Source organism: Pieris brassicae, chromosome 11 (assembly GCF_905147105.1).
Source record: "Pieris brassicae chromosome 11, ilPieBrab1.1, whole genome shotgun sequence".
NCBI lineage: Eukaryota > Metazoa > Arthropoda > Insecta > Lepidoptera > Pieridae > Pieris > Pieris brassicae.
The window spans coordinates 3,757,908-3,778,496 of record NC_059675.1 but is presented as its reverse complement, the minus strand read 5'-3'; the positions used below and the strand labels follow the sequence as shown (position 1 = coordinate 3,778,496).

The 20,589-nt window shown below is 38.0% G+C and overlaps 2 protein-coding genes across 3 annotated transcripts in view; one reads left to right on the top strand and one right to left on the bottom strand.

Moving 5' to 3' along the window:
• Positions 1-475: 475 nt before the first annotated feature.
• Positions 476-9,529, top strand: LOC123716295 (SHC-transforming protein 1). Its single transcript, XM_045671957.1, has 9 exons — positions 476-831; positions 905-975; positions 1,052-1,286; positions 1,394-1,557; positions 2,135-2,311; positions 3,686-3,786; positions 4,909-5,066; positions 5,976-6,098; positions 7,172-9,529. The coding sequence occupies exons 1-9, from the start codon at positions 736-738 to the stop codon at positions 7,295-7,297; spliced, it is 1,251 nt and encodes a 416-aa protein (XP_045527913.1). The 5' UTR covers positions 476-735; the 3' UTR covers positions 7,298-9,529.
• A 2,196-nt stretch (positions 9,530-11,725) lies between these two features.
• Positions 11,726-20,589, bottom strand: part of LOC123716725 (lysine-specific demethylase 6A) — a 33,241-nt gene continuing 24,377 nt past the window's right edge. For both annotated transcript variants that reach the window (XM_045672594.1, XM_045672595.1), the window contains 2 exons: positions 14,651-14,783; positions 11,726-14,483 (listed from right to left, as the gene is read on the bottom strand). In XM_045672594.1, coding sequence (XP_045528550.1) covers positions 12,953-14,483; positions 14,651-14,783 — 1,664 coding nt within the window. In that variant the 3' untranslated portion in view covers positions 11,726-12,952. The remainder of the gene's footprint in view (positions 14,484-14,650; positions 14,784-20,589) is intronic.

The window sequence follows — 20,589 nt, the reverse complement described above, 5'->3', positions numbered from 1 at the left end:
TTACAGCGAGTAGATGTTTCTAGCTTGGTAGAACTTACTGCAGACAAAATAAACTATTAAAAAAATTAAAACGAAATTAAATAAACTTAGCTACAGTAATTGCTCATCAGATTAAGAGATTGTGTGGAAAAAAATGGCTATTATACATTTTTATTTGTTACACCATATTTCATTGATTTACAAAAATAATGTACGTTTAAGCTTTTCATACGTACACAGACGTTACAGTATCGTCTCATAACAAAACAACAGGGGGTTTAGTCAAGATGCCTGAACCCCCAGTAACCGTAGAGCATATAGAAAATCGAAGAATTAGTTCGTATATATCGGGTATCCTATTGTATATCTGTTGTAAGTTCTCACTTGGTTGTCAGCTTCAGACATAAGTTGTCATTGTCATGAATGTCATTACACATTTGTATTTTGATTTTCGTTTATTGTCAAAAGCGTTTACATTTATATCACTCGTGAAATGGTGAAATGAAAATAAAAAATTACACTGAATTTTTTTATCGATTAAACTTTTGTATTAGTATTTTTGATAGTTGTGATCTCAAGTATAAAATTTCGTAGTTTTAGTTTATAACGGTAATCAATTTAATTTGAAGGTGTTACTCGTTAGAAGAATATCATGACGATCTGAATTAATTTGAATCACAATGAAACTTCAATTGATTGAAATTTAGAGAAGTTTATGGATAAGTTACTTAACTGTGCTTGTGGCTCCGCGTAAAGATGGCTGATAGCGGACCCTTTGTAGCAAAGCCGGCTAGGGGTTGGCTTCACCCTGATTCCGTTTTGGCCAGCGATGGTATAACATACGCAGTGCGGGTAAAGTTTTGAGTACAATCTCTTATATCTTTACCTATATTTCCGTTGCTATAACTAACTTATTTTTATGCAGTACATAGGGTGTATGGAGGTGTTAACGTCGATGAAGAAATTAGACTTCGAAACTCGCTCTCAAGTAGCCAAGTGCGTATCACATAAATTTGCATTCATCAGTCTTATTTTTATAAAATGTTATTAAGTTATTCTTTTTATATTTCAGAGAATGTATTGCTAGAGTATGTGCAGCTGCAGGTTTAAGGTCAGCTGATAAAAAGCGTCGCATTAGTCAGGCAGCATCTTGTGCTCTTGCTGCAAAGCCTCGAATGGCACATTCAGGTTCAAATGTTGCCTTAACTGTATCTTCAAGAGCAATCACATTGGCTGCCCTAGAGGGAGGTGAAACAATTGCCCGACATGATATGCCTCGTGTTTCATTTGCCTCTGGTGGTGATCAAGTCAGTATTAAAATTTCAATCTATTCCTTAATGATTAAATTAAAAATATTTTATAAAAGATTTTCCTAGCTAGTCAAATTAGAAAACTCAATACTTTAATTTTCCAGGACTCACTAGACTTTGTAGCATATGTGGCTAAATCTGTACCCCCCACTGAGTGGAGAGCTTGTTATGTTCTGGAGTGTGGAGGTAGGCTGGCTCAGGATGTCATAGCTACTATAGGACAAGCATTTGAGTTGCGCTTTAAGGAGTTTCTTACAAAGCCTACTTCGTAAGTAATGTCTTTTACTGAAATGACAACATGTATGATCTTAAATAATTGCTGCAGCCAAAAATAAATCCATTTCGTTAGTAGTTTCTTACTTAACAACTTATTACTTATGGGCTATGCATTGGGAATTTTACACTTTAAGTAAATATTGGAAAACATATTACATTTTGGTTGTAACTATTGCTGTATAGTGTATTTCTTAAAATTTATCTAGGTTACTAAATGACTCACACTGACCATTACCTTATATCCTTATATGATTCATATTTCAAAAAACTGGTTAAAACAGAAAGATAAATATTATGAATGGAACGATAAATTTATTGATTGAAGCCATATATTTACCCAAATATTTTTTTTTAGTAATTTATAAATATAATATATTATCTTTGTTATCTCTTTTATCATATATTTTATAATAATAAATTTATGTATTTAATTTTGACACAACATTTCTGTCACAATGAACCAGAGATTAATTCTTGACCATCACTCTTTGTGTTAATTGTAATTATAAATACATGTAGTTACTTGTACATTGTGTTTGTGTTAATTGTACATATAGTACTACTATCAGGTTGAATATAAACGGTTCGTCTCTCGCGGCGTCGGCAGAGGCTCCTCTAGAAGATCGTGAGTACTACAATGACATGCCGGACAAAATCCCGCCCGAGCCGGCGCCGCCTGCCGCGCCCATCTCTCACCATCGACATCCACCACCGCCGCCCTTGGCTTCTCTACCACCAATATCTTCGTGAGTTATCATTATAATACGAGATAAAAGTACATTAAGCAAAAATTACACTTCAATAAGAACACAATAGAAACTGAATATTTGGATCTAATATTATTTATTTTATTGTATATTTAATCTGGCAATTGTAACCATTTCATTTGATAGCTTTCTATGGGTTATATGTTTGATAGTCTGTGTTAAACTGATTTTGTCTTGTGTCAAAATTAGCATCGATCCTGTAGTTACATTTAAATATGTGTAAAAAGTACAGACCTTATTGCAAACGCATAGCTTGTAGCATAATACAAAAGATGGTCTTTTTTTAAATATCTATTTATATTATCAAAGTGGTAGGCAGAGACCAGGGATCTCCAATTGCCACAGTCCTGATCAACACTTTCATGACATTCACCATGCATGCTCGTCGGTTATGGGTACTTTTCACTTGTCCCTTTTCTAGTACCTCCTGGATTTTGTCCAGGTACATACGACAAGGCCAAACCAACTGGATTTCACCATCCACGGTTGCCTTGTATAGTTGCGGTTAACAAGTAGGAACTTTTTAAGAGCATGGAGGAAATAATTTTTATCCATTATTTCATGAAATAACTGGGAAATCTTGAATCTCAAAAAGTTAATTTTTCCTAAACTTCTAAATCAACGTGAACTAATTATGTTTTAATATTAATGATTACCTGTAGATTAATTAAGAGGAAAATTATGTGAGTATTTACATTCATAATATTCAGTAATTGAACTGAACAGCATCAGTTGTGTTTATGTGATTGATGATAAGATTTCTTAACACTATGGTATAATACTGCATCAATCATTAAGTTACAAACCTATTTAATACTTTATTAGCAAGAAATAGATGTTTTAAAGAATGTGTTTAAAATTGTAATTCCTTCAGTAAACATAGTACTTTTTCAGATTATAAGAATGACATGAATTTATTATTTCTACGTTGTTTTCGATTTGAAATAATGAACCTTCGAAGCAATCCTTATTTTAGATTCGTATTTTTTTAAATATAATAAAATATGATTTATGATTTGAATCTTTATGTTTAATTTTACCGGTACCAGATCATTAACACTCCGCCCTGGCGCATAACTCGCGCTAAGACGTTTTTAAATTGTACCCATTTTTTGATAGCCGAGTAAGAAATGCTCTTTGCGCAATCCCCGCAGTGCCATATGTGGATACATAGAACTCAGCCCACACCAGGCATGTTTTTATCAGAGTGTCGGGTGGACAACGCCCACAAAAAAAATACTACTCGTGTGTATCCCGCCTTACCGCATACGGAGACTCCCGCAGTAGCTAGAGCTGAGAATTAATATAAAATCGGATATTTTTTCCCGACATTGCTATGGTTTTTGATTCCAGTTGTGAGGAAAGTGTCCGTCAGTACGTGAACCAGACGCCCCCGCCCCGCACACCCCCCACCGCATTGCTACCCAATCATCATACAGACATATTTGATATGCGTAAGTACATATAAAAGTACTATATAATGTGTTTTAGACAATGGTACCTTAATACAAGAGTAGATTTTGATTACGAAAAGATTTTTGCTCAAACCATAATTTATTAAACACTTAAAGCTTCCTCAGGTAATACTTTCAAACGGTAAAAATGCGTTCAGATATTTTTGAGTTTATCGCCCTCATACAGACAGATATATGTATGGTGCTTCTAGTTAAAGACAACAATCTATACATATAAAAATGAATCCCTATTTCTCTTGGTCACGGCATCTCGCGTGAACTGCTGGACCGATTTCGATTGTTGTATTTGTTATTGTCAGGACGGGTCTGGGCGGAAAATTAGAAAAAAATAAGAAAACTTAACTACCAAATTATTATTTTTTTTCTTCATTTCATTCAATTTTTTTATGTAACCTTAATATGACGTTTGACATAATATTGACAGAATGCGTGCTGCAAATATCGTCAAAGAGGATGTAAGAAAACTGAATCTTTAAAACAAATGCTTCGATCGGAGATATTATATTGATAAAATACGTATAAAATAATTAATTTATTATATCTAACAAACAATGAATTTCTAACATATCATATATATATAACATAAAAGTTCAATTTAATAATTTTTTTTTGTCTTCGGGTGCGCTAGTTAAGAATAAACTAGATTCATAAAAACGCTCAAAGATTTTTTATTTATTATAGGTCAGCTAAGAGATTTGCAACTTAACACACATCTAAATATAGGTACTTTGCACTATAAGGTAGAGTTGCAGATCTGAATACAGGCTGACAGAACTGATCTGAATACAGGCTGACAGAACTGATCTGAACACAGATTGCGCTTGGTTACATTAAGTCTTTTCACGGACCACGGGTCGAATCTATGCAGCTGAATATAATCTTGAATGAACGAGTCACTGCCTCGCTTTTAAATCAAACATGTGTTTTTTTTTCGACGTACAATAGTTGCGTACGAGCCAATTCAGCAAAATGTAGCTCACTTGTTTGTGGTCCCTTTTATAAATCTTGTTTTATTTAATAATAATCCATAACAGCTCATACTTAACAGAATTATAAAATACAAATAAATTACATGAAATTATTTTTTTTAAACCTTTTCAGAGCCCTTCACAGCGGCCCCTTTGACGTCATCGTCGACATCTCCCGGGACGTCCCCGGCAGGGGCAGAGGCTGAGCCTCTAGGGCCAAGCGCTCAGGCAGCCCTACTCGCTAAGGAACCATGGTTCCATGGGGCTATCTCAAGAAGTGCTGCCGAAAAGGTACCAACTAAGTAAAATATGACTAAATTTTTTATTTACATATTCATTCATAAAAAATAATCACTGTATTGCGAAGGTCTAACTAAACTCACCTGTCTTATTTCACCATAGCATAAAGACTATGCATAAAGAGACAACATATCAGAAATATTTTAGTTATGAATACAGTCAAAATCAATTATAACGACATTTAAGGGACTACTCATATTTGGCCAATGACGTTGAATCTAATACAATGGAATTCAGTCGGGACCTTTGATTTTAGTCAATATAACCGATATGTTGTTCTAAACCAGTGATTCCCAAAGTGGTCTATATAGACCCCTAGGGGTCTATGACAACTTGCAAGGGGTCTACGTCAGCGAACAAAAAATTTGGGGGTCCACGATAGTGGATCTCAACACATACACTGATAGTACCTATTTACATACATCATATCACATAAGAAAGTATATCTTATAATATTATCAGGTTCATCCTTCTCACTAAAAATATTGAACTTATTGCTTATGTTTATTTAATGTTACGTATATTATACATAACAGATACAAAATTTTATTTTGAGTAGCTTTAATTTAAATTCAATTAATCAATGTATAAACTAACATGTGTTTTTACTTTAATTTTTTAACACTAAACTTCACTACAGTTAGAAATTTACAGGAAATCAATCTCAGGTAAGTAGGGCGTCTACCTAACATGGCAAAACATGGCAAGGGGTCTACAACACAAAAAAGTTTGGGGTACTCTGTTCTAAACGATATCATCTTTAACGGTTTTGACGGTACTTATATATTATATATCAAGTATACTAAGGTGTAAGTCATATGGGCCGTGCGTGCCCACACAGTCCCTCTTTAGTTTATGCCCATGCCTGACTCTTCAAACACTTAAATCTAATTGTTGCAGCTGGTGGTGGAAGATGGTGAATTCCTAGTGCGAGAGTCAAGCGCGTGCCCCGGTCAGTTTGTCTTAACGGGATCGCGACGCGGACATCACAAACATTTGCTGCTTGTCGATCCTAATGGAGTGGTAAGCCAATTTCCGAACCAATACCACTAAGTTCAAGAAAATTCTTTTTACATTGTGAGCGGTAGCGGTGTCCTTTAACGTCGGGTGATCCCACTAGTTGGCCTACTTTTAAAAATCATGTATTTTTTACTAGGGAGCTTTCAAGTATTACGTCACGCAATTTTTGGAGATTCTTGACCCCCCCCCCCATGAAAGGCGCCGTAACGTTTCTGTATCCAATAGTAAAAAGTTTCGTGACCACCCCCAGTGACTCTTAAAGCCTAAAACTTACCATTATGTGGTGTAAAGTACTGGAAAATGGAGAATAAGATTAACAATAACGCGTAATTCAGTCCCCGCCCCGCATCGTAACGTTTTACAGGAGGACCCCCCCCTCCAAAATTCGTTATGTAATACTGGAACGCTCGCTTAGCTAGAAGACACGAAATTTCCATAGTCTAGATATATTCCTATTAATTTATTTATTAGGTTAATACCAATATAATATGAAGGCATCAAAACGTATTTCAAGATCTTAATAATTGCTTATAATGCCGGCAACGCACACGAACCTTCTGGCAATCCTCCTGCCCATATGCCCTGTTATCTATATTTAACCCCAATAAGATAAGGGCCATTATGGTAATACAATTAATTCTTGTGTAATTTTTCTGTATTCAAAAAAAATATATGTATTTTTTATTTTTTCATACTTAAAATGTATATTATTATATATTACATAAAGGGTACCTCAAACCCACGATGGTTCTCTTTAACAGACAAACAATTTTATCTAGTCTCACCTTCTCGTGATTGTCTTGTCTAGTTATTGCCTCATGTGTAATGCTTTTCTTATCACTCTTTTCAGTATATTTTTTTTATTTTCCATAATACCTAATTGGTTCTCGTTGTACCTAGAAAAGGCTTTCAAACAGCTATTTGGTGATAGACATCGCATCTATCTACTTCTCCAAGGGATGAACTGTTCATACTTATTTATTCGTTTGTTCGATAAATATACCTACTCTTTCTAAGATGAGCGCAAATAAATTTCAGCTATATATTAAAAGTATGTTATAATAAATTAATTACAGGTTCGAACTAAGGACCGAGTTTTCGAGAGCGTGCCTCACCTCATTAAATACCACTGTACCAACGAGCTGCCGATTGTGTCTGCTGACTCTGCACTTTTGCTTCGGAAACCTGTTATGAGATCCTGATTGCCGGACACACATTACGGACATACGTATTGAAACGGACAATTGTTAAGTGTTAAAACTGTTGACTGCAAGTTTTTAACCTATATATGTTAAAAGTTAAAAACGCTGTTTTCAACAAAAGTTGAGGGTAGTTGGGAATATGTGGACTTTGAGAGGGTAGTTTAAAATCGATTAGTTGATGAGTTGTAAAATGTCTTAGCTTTGTACATACATAAAATTTTCCATCACAATTCAATATCAGTTATCAAGTGTTGAGTAGCAAGTTTGATATGTATACAGGCCAAGGGTTCATTGATAATTTTTTGGCAAATATACAAGTTTTGAAAGCTCCCATTACTGCTCTAATCTTGATTGGGGTTTGAATACTGGCCTAGTGCAAAGTTATATGTCATATAAATTAGTTCCATTGAAAACAGCTCTCTGAATATATTTCACTTTAACTATATTCTCTCTTCTTCACTCGCAAACATAATTACTGAAGTTTTCCTTGTCTTAAGAACCCCTAGGTAATACATTTACTTGCTGCCTCCACAGCACTCTATCCTCAGCTGGTCTAATAATTGTCTTTACCTGATCAGACCAAAGCACCTGTTGGAAATTATAGACAGTCTTGTGGTGATTTTTAGTTGGTTGGGAACGGACTTCGGTTCTTTGTCCAGTCTATGGCATATAGTCTTCTCCAACATATTCTTAAATAAAGAAATCATATATAAATAATTTCATGAAAACATGATTATAATAGAAAATGGAGCGCAATGTTGCTAGAAGTCGGCATAAAAAGATGACAGCTGCTCTTTGTTTAGCAAAATCTTGACATTAGGCGATCCAAAGTCCGAATCTCATAGACATGTACTATAAAGTACTATTTTTGTTGCCATGGTTAATAATTTCAAAGGAATTTCTTTATGCACCGGGTTACCATGGTGACAAGAACTCTTAGTCCAATTATAAAGCCAATGCAGTTTACCGAACAGTTTGTGTAATCTTAAAAAACAAGTCTTAGAATTTTTTTTCATTACTAATACGATTGTTAGTCATTACGAAACGTTTTTAAATATATAGTGACATTACACTATTATGTAGGCATTTAAATGGAACTGTAGAGGAAGGAAAGTGTTCTTTTGGCCTTAAGGGCCTACCAGTGTGACTGACTCGTCAGAAGGCCCAAGTGGGTAAGGTGGAGACGTTTTGTATAGCTTTGGAGGTCGGAATACTTCGTTATCGCGTTTCAGGGTAAGATGTCATCCCAGTGAGCCGTAAATTGTTGATATCAGATGGATTTACCCACGAATTATTTACAACAGTCATGATCTTAACATTTAATCGCGTTTAAATCCGTTTGATAATGTATACCCTAACAACTTGTTAGGAAATTGTATAATATAAAATGCATTTATTCTTGTATCTTGTGATATATTAACTATTTTTTCTGTATCTTTTGCAAACGGCCTATAATTAGTTTTAAGCTTATAAACATGTTTTTATATACTATGGCACTATATAATATTCTTATCGAATTTTGTCTTCCAATTTGCAATGCATTCATAATTACTGTTATTACTATTAATTTAAGTTTTCATACAGTGATGAAAATTGAACTTGCTATATTATTATTTACAATTGATTCCTTACTAAAATAGCTCGGACTTGTTAAATTATCTAGTTTACATAGAATATAATTCACAAATTGGTAATTCATACCTATCTGTGATCTCTATATTTGAATTACGAACATAAATTTAAATTCCACGAAGTATACATCACCAAGGAGTTTCTATTCTATTGCTAGTGACCCGCAATTTCTATAATCTATGACTAATAGTGATGTAATCTGTGACCGTTTTGCGTTTCGATGGATCATGCATAAACCTTTTATTCATAGATTCAATCACAATTTATACGATATTGTATGAAAGTTGATAAAACAAAAGTATTTAACCAATGCAACAACTGCATAAAGTACTATTTGAAAGTTCTTAGGTTAATCAAATGTGCAATCGCAATGCCAAACGAGAGAATTTTCATGAGTCATATTTTTCTAAAATTATATTTTGATAAGTCCTGCATTTTATTTAGATTCATTCCATGCTCTCTTAGATTAAGAATGTATTTTATCATTAAATGCACAATATTTACCATTTAATCAATTAAGTTAGTTATAACTATAGGTGCTATGAAAGCTTACTTAAACAATATTATGTAAAAGTATAAATATATGAATTTATTGTAATTATTGAGTATTTGAATTCAGCGCCCTCTTTGTGTCTAAGAAATGATAAATTATGAAGTTAGATATGCCTCAATGTAAAATTTCAAAACAATTAAATATTTGAAGAAATCCAAAGATATAATTATTTTAGATGATTCACTTCCAATTGTAGACATTAATTCTGTTACCTAAATATTACAAGCACATCTAATTGAAAAGTTCTTTATACTTTAGACGTTCTCTTAATCCATGTTTTAGATACGTATTCCAAAATGACAAAACTGAAATCCACTGCCGAAGAAGTTGACACATTTGGTAGTGGCGTGATTAACGTATTGAAATACGGGTCTAACTAATATTTGAATTTACATGTTAGGCTGGGTTCAAACAGAGTGTAACAAAAGATTACTAGTAATTTAGCATCAGTGTGGACTTTGCGCAAAAACCGACAGCTGATGGATCAGCCCGAGCGCTGGCGCGTTACATTTAATGATTGTAGTGCCGTCTAAACGTAGAATTAGTGGTACATTACACGATACACTGGTCTGGACCCGGCTTTAGACACGCATAGTTTTGGATTATAAATATTATCAATAATGGATTTTACAATAAAGACAACTGTATACATATATCGCTTTTATTTTTATCTATCATGTCAGTCAAATTCGCTCGTTGGCAGGGTCCGCGGAAAGGCTTAATGTGGCTTATTAAGCGCAAGCTTTGTCTATATCCATTCATTATAGTGCAGTCAGTTATGTAAGAATAGTTACAGATCTTTTGGCTGACCACAATATTCAATAAAATTATAATGCATCATTTTATGTATAATAAACGTACGTCAATATTATTGCTACTTGCAAAATAAAAACGTTTTATTGTCATGATAAAAAATATTTTTATTTACACCTACATCCAAGGCGTTATAACCTTTTTAGGTCTGGGCCTCAGATTTCTTAATCTGTTTCATACGCATTTGGTAACCTTATAAGCAAGCAGGTGACGGTGACGCACACCTTCGACTTTTTGGGTCTAAGGCAAGCCGGTTTCCTCACGATGATTTCCTTCAGCGTTTGAGCAAATGTTAAATGCGCACATAGAAAGGCCATTGGTGCACAGCCGGGTTCGAACCTACGACCTCAAGGATGAGAGTCGCACGCTGAAGCCACTAGTCCATATTCGCTGACAGAAAAGTATTTAAATGTGGAAAGAACTTTTGAAATTGTTTTAATAGTTTTAATTTAGACAATTTTAATCAGTTTCACACAAAAAATACTTTTTTTGGGATATTTAATTTTTGTTAAATTATGCCGATTTATTTGTATTATTACCATGAGGTCATAGAAAATAAAATATTTGTCCATATTACATGTTTAATAAAAATTTAATATTACAGTATAAACAGTAAGGTCATACATGGCAGTGATGTTACAATAATCTATAAATATCGGTATTCGCTGTACAGACCATTCTTTGCACTTTGGTGCCACACCACTTATTATAAAACGTTAATTAACCAAATAGATATTACAGCTATAACCAGTTACTAATGTTTTATAATAAGCATCAGACCTTTTCGCATCTCGACACGTGAAGTACAACCGTCACATCTCACTAACATAGATAAAACTTCGAAAGAAATAACTAACGAATCCGTGTCGAGTGCGAAACGAATTTGGTATAAGATGCGAGAACACATTTGCAATCAGCTATATGGCGAAATATATATATGTCGCAGTAAAGTAGTTAAATCAGAGAGTTAATTGAATCTTTAGGCAGTTAATTAAATGTCGATATTCAATCAAGTCGCTAGCATTTTGATTTAAATAAAGCAGCGTCGGAAACGTTTAACCATCTGTCTGATCGAAAGCCAGCGTGTTGATTAACAATGTAAAACAAGATGGGATTATTTCATTTGTTATTGTTATTTCGGTGTGATCGTCAAGAACTGAGAGCTTGAAAATCCCGTGTTTTATTGTAAATGGTTAGGTTACGTTAAGTTATGTTGCCTAGGAACGTTTATTTATTTTATTTATTTATTTATTCATTTGGGAAACAAACAGATACATCTCTAAAAGTAGAAGTCAGAAAAGAAATATAAACATAAGAATTAAAGCATTGGAGATATCCACAAAAAGTTTCACTGATAAAAAAAAAGATATAAAGCAAAACAAAACGTGACATGACAGAGAACAAAATATTTAAGTAGACAATACAAAGTTTATAGATCGGTAGAACGACAACAAAACACATACTAGTAGCCAAAATAAGAAGAAAGATACAAGGTTTTCTACACTCACTAGTCTGACGAACTTTAGCGACTTGATTGAATATCGATTTTTAATTAACTGTCTAGAGATTCAATTAACTCTCTGATTTAACTACTTTACTGCGACGTATACATTTCGGATTAGATAAACGCTTAGCGTTAATTTTTGTATTGAGAGATCTTATACCAAAATTCGTCCATTTCCTAATTTTCCTAACACCGAGCCAAATACAATTACGACTAATTCTTTACATTCCATTCCAAATTTTACTATAAACCGATGTACACGACGGTAGCAAGGGCTGGTGAACACACAGCATTTTAAATGCGTAACACTTCAATAAAATTTAGCATGCAACCGCCCCACGCCCCGAGATACCGTATGTGTATCTGCTGGGAGTCGGCACGGCCTCGCTCGATACGGGCAGAGGCGCGGACCGAGCTTCCGTCCCATCACTTCTCGTCCGCACCGGAGACGGTCGAATCCGAACTAATAGAAAGTGCGACATTCCCGAATTTCGCGAGTATAAACATTCTTTGGGACTCGACGGCACTTTTCACCAGACCCTCCTAAAACGCAGAGCCTCCGTGCGTCGCTCTCGCTAGTATTCGCTACGCGGCCTACTCTACTCGAGTGAAATAAAAAGTTTCAAATAAATAATATGCTTCTATACAAAAAATACACTTACTTGGTGAACACCTGAGCACATGAGACCGTTGCGGGCGGACCTCCGAGCGCGGGCGAGACACTTTCCCCTCGTTCTGGAGCCGCCGTGACTTATACGATACCGATCCGGCGCATTGAATCCGGCGCCGGTGAATTGACTTCTTTATAAATATCTCGCACAATCACAAAAGTCATCGAGGAGCGTGTAAAGTGTAAAACTAGTCTAGGTACAAAATTACTTCGTCACCAAAATATCGATTTCGAACAATTTCTATAACCACGCGTCGCGTATTAAAAATAGATCGCGCTACTCGTACTTAGCTTATCGCAAATTGGTCGATTTCCATTTACGTAACGACGGGGGATTCAACTAGCGTGTTCCTAATCGGAAACCGAAACCGTCGGCCGTACAAAAATCCAAAACTAAAAATAGGGATCCGCAGCGACATCGTACACTCTCACACAGAATAAATACAGGTACGTCGACGTTCAGCGAGCCGAAGGGCGGGACGCTCAGTCGGGCGTCGCCGGCAAGGCGGGCAGCGAGGGCGGCGCCGCGTGCGAGTTGGGCGGCGGAGGACGATGCAGCGTGAAAGCGTCGTACACCTGCAACAGCTCCTCCATGTGGTGCTCCTCGAGGCACAGGAAACCCTGCAGCGCGGGACTCGCCCGGCGCGCGCAGGGAAGGCAGTGCACCACGTGCCTCTTTTCGTGCTCGCGTACGAGCAGCGCGTGCCAGACCTCGCGTTCGCAGGCGCCGCAGTAGTGCGAGGCTTCGCCCCTCGCCCGCCCGTGGAAGCGCACGGGCACGGCGCGCGCTCGGACGGCGCCCAGAGTGCCGGCCGCCGCCCGGAGCGTCTGCATGAGGCAGGTGCGCATCGCGCGGTGGAGGCGCGGGTCGGACACGCGGATGTTGCGCGCCAGGTTCCACGTCAGGTGAACCATGGGAACGATCGACTTGAAGCTCTGCACCTTGTTCCACTCGTAGCGGTCGAGCGCCAGCGCGTACTGACGCGCCGTCAGAGGGCCGACGTTCCAGGCGATGTTGTTGCACCAGCCGGTGGCCTGCACCCAGTGCACGCAGCCCGCGTTCACCCACACGAGGTCGCCGGGCCTCTGCGTGAAGCGGTACACGGGGACGCCGTGCGCGCGCAGCTCCTCGGGGTCCGGCCACCACGAGCCGTGCAGGTACGACAGCCCGTGGCGGTCGCACAGCTCCTTGACGCCGCCCCAGTACGCGTCGGGCACGCCAAACCACTCGCAGTCGCCGGGCCCGATGTTGATGTTGATCGAGCAGAAGTTGTTGTTCTCCTGGTGGCCGGGCGTGCGCGAGCCGGGCACCTTCATGTACAGCTGCACCGTGTTCATGCCGAGGATCACGTGTCCGACGTGCGACAGCATGTTGGCCGCTGAAGTGACGCGCGCGAAAGCCGGCAGCTTCTGAAGCTCGGCCAGCTGGGGCCGCCACTTGCGCTCGTCGGAGAGGTCGACGTTGGTCCCGAAACGGAGCATGCGCGCCCCGCGACGCCTCTTCACGGGTCCCGACTCGCGGCCGTCGGAGTCCGAGAGGGCGCCGGCGGCGAGGGGCCCGCCCCCCCGTTCGCGCTCCTCCCGCAGCGAGTCTTGGAAGGACCCGGCCTGGTACTGCGCGTATTTCCTCACGGTGGTGTGCGAACGGTGCGAGGCGCAAGCCCACACGCGCCTCCTCCCGCTGGGATCCCAGTTCTCGTCGGCGGACTGCATTAGCTGAGTTCGCACTTCCACGGCGTGGTCGGGCCACGCCTCGACCAGTGTCTTGGTCGAGAAGAGGCCGAGGTCGAGCTTTAACGCGGCCGTGAGACCGCGCACCACGGCTATTGGGTGTTTCAAACAGAAGTCTTGCAGCTGCGGCGAGAAGGCGTCTCTCTTCGACTCCACGTAGACGAAAGGAGCGGGCGGCGCCAGTTGCTCGGGGCTGAGACGCGGAGGGGGCACGGGGGGAGGCTCCGGAGGGGCGCAGCCGTCGCCCAGCACGGACCATGAAGACGCAGGTCCCGCATTATCCCTGAAACATTAGTAATAATATTTAGAGGATACTCCAAGCATACAGAACACCTACCCGTTTTAGAATTCCAATGCAAAACCTTGACACAGGAAGAATCTTGTACACATAATTATTTTACTAACTTTCAGCTACTTTTCAACTTATGCTTGTAGAACAAATAAACTCACTTGCAAGCGTCAAGTATCTGCTTGGATGTCATATTCATGTTAAAACTGAGTGGCTTAAGGGGGTCAGTCTTCAGCGGCTCCAACTTTACGACGGCCTGCCGTCCACCCAGAACTGCCTCGCCGGTTACGCCTTCTGGTGAAACAAAGGCATGGTTACACAAACGACTCCATTACGAAGGGCTGATTTTTAGTTTCCTGTCATAAATCCCCAACCAGGGGTTCCGAAATCGAAGTTAGAAAACGAATGTACGAAAACGTCATATCGAGTCATGTTCTATTAACGCGTGTCGACTTATCGAAGTATACGCCTCTAAATGAAAAAAACTAAGGAATTTATACTTTTTACTAATATATTAGGTACAAATTCTAAGTCACAATCAACCTATCAACTTACTACCACATTGCAATCAACAGTGTGAAATTATGTGTATTTTTCATACCCTTAGAACTTTAAATCGAACAATAAGTAGAGCAATTAATCTTGCCGTTGCAATTAAATCGGCGGAAACCAAACAAAGGTTTTAATCTCAACACCGCATCGTTACGAGTTGTTTCTGTGCATACAAGTGTGGCACGATAGGCAGACCGAATCACCTGCACAATGAAACTGCATTTAATAACAAAACATTAAATGCTCCTTAGTGACATCATACCACAGAAATACAATAAACATTTGTGCTATTTTAAATCCTAACATATATGAGGTCTTTCAGCCTCTTCTTCTCTTTAACTCTCTAACTGCTCCCCCACAGGGAGGTGATTAAAGTAGATCATTAAGGGGGGAATCATATCGGAATTAGTTGGATATAATGGACTTGACACTGAAGCTAAACAAATTGGATCCCAATATATAATGTCTTTGCAGCATCAAGCACATGATCTCATCTCATTAATATAGAAAAATCTTTATTCAAATTGTGTAATTTTATATTTAATCAGATTTCATTAATTCCATTTTTACGTTACGCATTTCATTATGATTTTATTTATTTAACTGAAATATGATGATTATTGTTAAGAGGTTACGCAAAATCTTATGAAAATACACGAAATTCACGCAGGCAAAAGCTATTTCAAAATAATGTTTAGTTAACTTGGCAACGAATAAGTTTTGCTGTAAGTACGCACGTTTAATTAAAAAGGTTGTTGACGAAAGCGAATTACGCACAATATTTAAAAATAACAATTATCGCGATGCCTATAAAAACACGCAAATGCAAAACATTATTTAATGCTATATTTGACACTGAACTTGTCAATACAACAAGATGTCAATAAAAAAGTGTTAAACAGTGTCACATACATTGTACGGTTCCTGGGTCAACGGGATGCTTCAAATAATAGAGATTTATTGATTTACTCTATATTTACCACTCGCGTGTTACAATAGAATATGAGCGAAATAATGACGTGCTAATTGCTATATACCGAATGAATACAATTTAACAGTCAAAGAGAGTGCCTACGTCTGGCTATGCTCTCGGGGTGTAACTCCCATGATTTAGTTCGCTATAAACGAATGTAGAAGAGAGTGCCTGCGTCGGGCTATACTCTCGGGACGTAACTCCGACGATTTTGGAAATCGTCACGCTTATAAGTGATCGATATGTACAGCCATGGCACGTACAAACATAGGAATTTGTCAAGCTTGTAAATGAGCAAGAATGTACGAACCTTGGCACGTACATAGGGATCATCACGCTTATAAACTAAGAAAGCCTGAGTGAGCAAAATGTACAGCCTTGGCTCGTACATACTCCCCCAGGCAAAAAGTGCAAGATGAATATGTAGTGCTTTACAATATGAAACCATTATATGCTTAACTTAAGGAAATGTTTAACAGTCTCTAAACTTATGTTAACACTTCTTATACTATTCCACGGCACTATCACTAACACTAAGAAATATCGGAGTCCGGTCCCGGGTGGGTCTCCCTGACGCCACTGCGAAACCGGCTGCTGGTTCAGCTGATGCGACACCTACTGCTCCGTGACGTCTCTTGATCTTTATATGATCGTAAAGTCCTATCCACTACCTGTCTTGAGCACATTCTGAGAACTATCATGAGCATAAAAGTACATTACTGTGTTGTTGATTGAAACCATGACCTAGGTTAAATATAATTGTTATAAAATGCAACCGTACCTCGGTAATTTGATATCTACATAATATTATTCATTGTATTTGACGTCTTTCACAGTAGGTCAATCCACTAGCTAACATATGATATTTTGCTGAACTGGCATTCCATGTATTGTTTATGATATTATATTATTCATCCTTTTTCACGTTATAAAATTAAATATGTAATAATAACTTTCACTCAATATTGAATGTAAAGTTTCGACGATGTATGTTATACATAAATGGAACTGTATTTATTTATGCTTAAAGGAATTTTAAGTATAATTTTATAGATGGTGCTTTTCTTTCTTTTCCTTTGGTTACTCATATTGGACTCATAGGATTGCATTACTGAATAAGTTTGCTGTATGTTACTTTTATGAAATCCTGAATCGGTGAACCTGCGATAGTGCGGAGCGATAACGCTTCGCAATCTTCCCCTTTTACGAAAGATATCACTCTTTCTGACCTTTCTTTTTGACCTTCCTGTAAATTCCTTTCTATTTTTAACTCCTTTTTTACTTCGAACCTTCTGCTTTTTCACGAATGCTTGTTGCTTAATATATTTCTTGCCTTTATTGATAGGCAAAACATTTAATTTGTGTACCACCTTTTTTGATCCATGCGAACGTTTCCTATTACTGTTTCTAGTTATGATTCTATTGTTTCTTACAACCTTGTCGGACCCTTGTGTTAAGTTGCATTGCAAATACGCCCCCGTAGGCACTTTAATCGGTGCTTCCAACAAAGGTTTAGATAATACTAAGCTGCGATTTCGGTTTTTATTAATCGTAGAAGACATGGATGAAGACAAGTTTTGTTTATCTTCTGTTTCTTGCTTGACTTGTAAGCATTTCATTCTCTTGATACCCACATTAACGCGATGTGATTTATCTTCTTCGCTTACTTTACAATCAAGTTGCGTTTGCTGCTCTATGGGTTGCCATGTCGGCTTGCTAATAGATTCAATGGATAATTTACCATCAATGTTCTTTTTGGTACTCACATTGGGGTTATTATTATGAACTGAACAACTGGTCATTGTAAGTTGACCTGTATTATGTTGTAAGGGACCCCCTTCTGCCCCGGAAATGATGCCATGATGCTCCATGCTATCTGAAGTAAACAATTGTACTACGCTCTTTACTAATTTGGATAATTCTCCTCCTTGACCAATATCTGCATAAGTACTGTGCTTATCCATAGGTAATTTACTACCAGTTTTCTCCTTAGTAGAGAGTAGCGTAATTTGATCCGTACTTTTGTGAAAGGTCTCTCCTACCCCGGAAATGAAGCTGTGATGTTCTATGCTCTCTGAAGATAACGATTGTACTACGCTCCTTACTAATTTGGATAATTCTCCTCCTTGGCCAATATCTGCATAATTACTGTGCTTGCCACCATTTCCTGCTATTTCTTCCACCCTTGCCGAAGACGAAGAATTTTTATTTTCCATTTTATATTGAAATGATTGCTCTTCTTGCGTAGTAGAATAATTTAAATTTAAATTAAATAGTGCATCGTGCAGGATCGTGTTATGTTTTTGAGAACAAATCATGCATCTTTTATGCGAGAAGCAAACTTCCACTTCATGTTTAAGTAAACAATTTGTGCAAAGCTGCAATCTTAAAATTGTATCAACCCTGTCATTAAAATGTTTTGCTAAAAATGATTGACAATTAAACAGGCCATGGTTAGATAAGTTGCATAATTGACAATATTGTATTTTATTTTCATTTCCTCGTTTATTGAAATGCGTCGACAGCGATTTTTTGCTGATGCTACATTTTGATGAAGGTCGCTGTTGTTTTGCAATTAAGTCTTGTCCGGTTTGATTATTAGCCATTTCCAAGGCATATAATGAATTTTTTGAATTATGTGAATCCCTAAGTACCGGTGATTCCATATGAATTTCTAGAAAATTCTTCTGTAGGCTTTTAGAATGCAATTTGAGATTTATCTCTCTTCTATGGTGCCTATATATAGCTTCCTGCTCGTAAAATTTATTCTGATACTCCGTGTTGGAGCCTCCAAGATCAGCATCTATTTCGATATGGGTTTTAAAGATTAACCCCCATCGGAATTTTAATATTTCTAGGGCTTCTTCAAGATCATATTTATCCAATGACGAGTATCCATTAGATAGTTCTAACATACTATCAAAGGACCTAAATAAAGCTGCTTGTTTACGAAGCAACTCTTCGGTTTTTTTTGAATACCTGAAGGATTTCAGGCTGTCAGTGAAAGAAGCTTGGAACAAATTCTCCATTATGGTATATATTATTAACTAGTTTATATATAATATACTTAGTAAATTCTTAAACGAATGTTTTATAAAATACGTAGTAACAATGCGTTACCATTCGCTTCTGCCTGATAAAATGCTCAGAATAAATGAGATAATTCTCAGAATTATAGTGCTCAAAACAAATGGAAAGGACTTACCTACTGCAATGGCTGCTTTCCTCTTCTTGTTATGTTGCGTGTAGATTACTACCCGACGTCTTCCGCCACACCGTGTTGACGGATACGGGATTGTTCATTATCTTTTAAAAGGACCTCCTAGACCCTTTGCTTGCTTCTCTGCTACGCTTCTCTGTAAATGCTTGTACCTCCAGGATACATTCTGTGCTTTAAACAATTGGAGAGGACTTACTGTACCGAGCGCTGTCGCTTGCCTCTCTATGTTGAAGATTGACGTCCGTCGCCTTGTTCTAGGTTGAAAGGACGCCGATATATTTTGACCCGTCTGGATTCTTGAAAAAATTTGGGAGAGGGCTTACTGCAGTTTACCTCTCTCCGTTGAAGATTGTCGCCTTGTACTAGGTTGAAAGGACGCCGATATATTTGGACTAGTCTGGATCCTTGAAAACGTTGCTCTCCTCTTTTCTATTGATGCGGATGATAGTATTTGATTTGCTTGATGACCCAACGAACCAGCAGTGGGATGTTTTTCCACGGCGCCGATCTTCAGGAAAACGGAGTAAAACGCGAACGCGATCAACTGAACGCGAAAGACCCGCTATTCCCGGATAGCTCGAAGGACCAAAATGTACGGTTCCTGGATGGCTCGAAGGACCAAAATGTACGGTTCCTGGGTCAACGGGATGCTTCAAATAATAGAGATTTATTGATTTACTCTATATTTACCACTCGCGTGTTACAATAGAATATGAGCGAAATAATGACGTGCTAATTGCTATATACCGAATGAATACAATTTAACAGTCAAAGAGAGTGCCTACGTCTGGCTATGCTCTCGGGGTGTAACTCCCATGATTTAGTTCGCTATAAACGAATGTAGAAGAGAGTGCCTGCGTCGGGCTATACTCTCGGGACGTAACTCCGACGATTTTGGAAATCGTCACGCTTATAAGTGATCGATATGTACAGCCATGGCACGTACAAACATAGGAATTTGTCAAGCTTGTAAATGAGCAAGAATGTACGAACCTTGGCACGTACATAGGGATCATCACGCTTATAAACTAAGAAAGCCTGAGTGAGCAAAATGTACAGCCTTGGCTCGTACATACATATTAAAAAGAAATAAGAAAAGTCCACTAAAAATCTTCTTGTAAAGTTTAAAAAGCTTAGACAAAAGTGGTGATATTGAATATCGCATAGTTACGCGCATAATTATATACAGTTTTTACATTATATCAAATTTATTTATTTACTTACACGTGGCCAAAATATTATAAAACTATTAACTATGATGATTTGATATTTTAAAAGAGTACCGAGAGTTTTTTACACCGGCTTTTTCTCTCGGCCTACAACCCTCTGTTTTCTTTGCCGATGAGTAGGGCTGT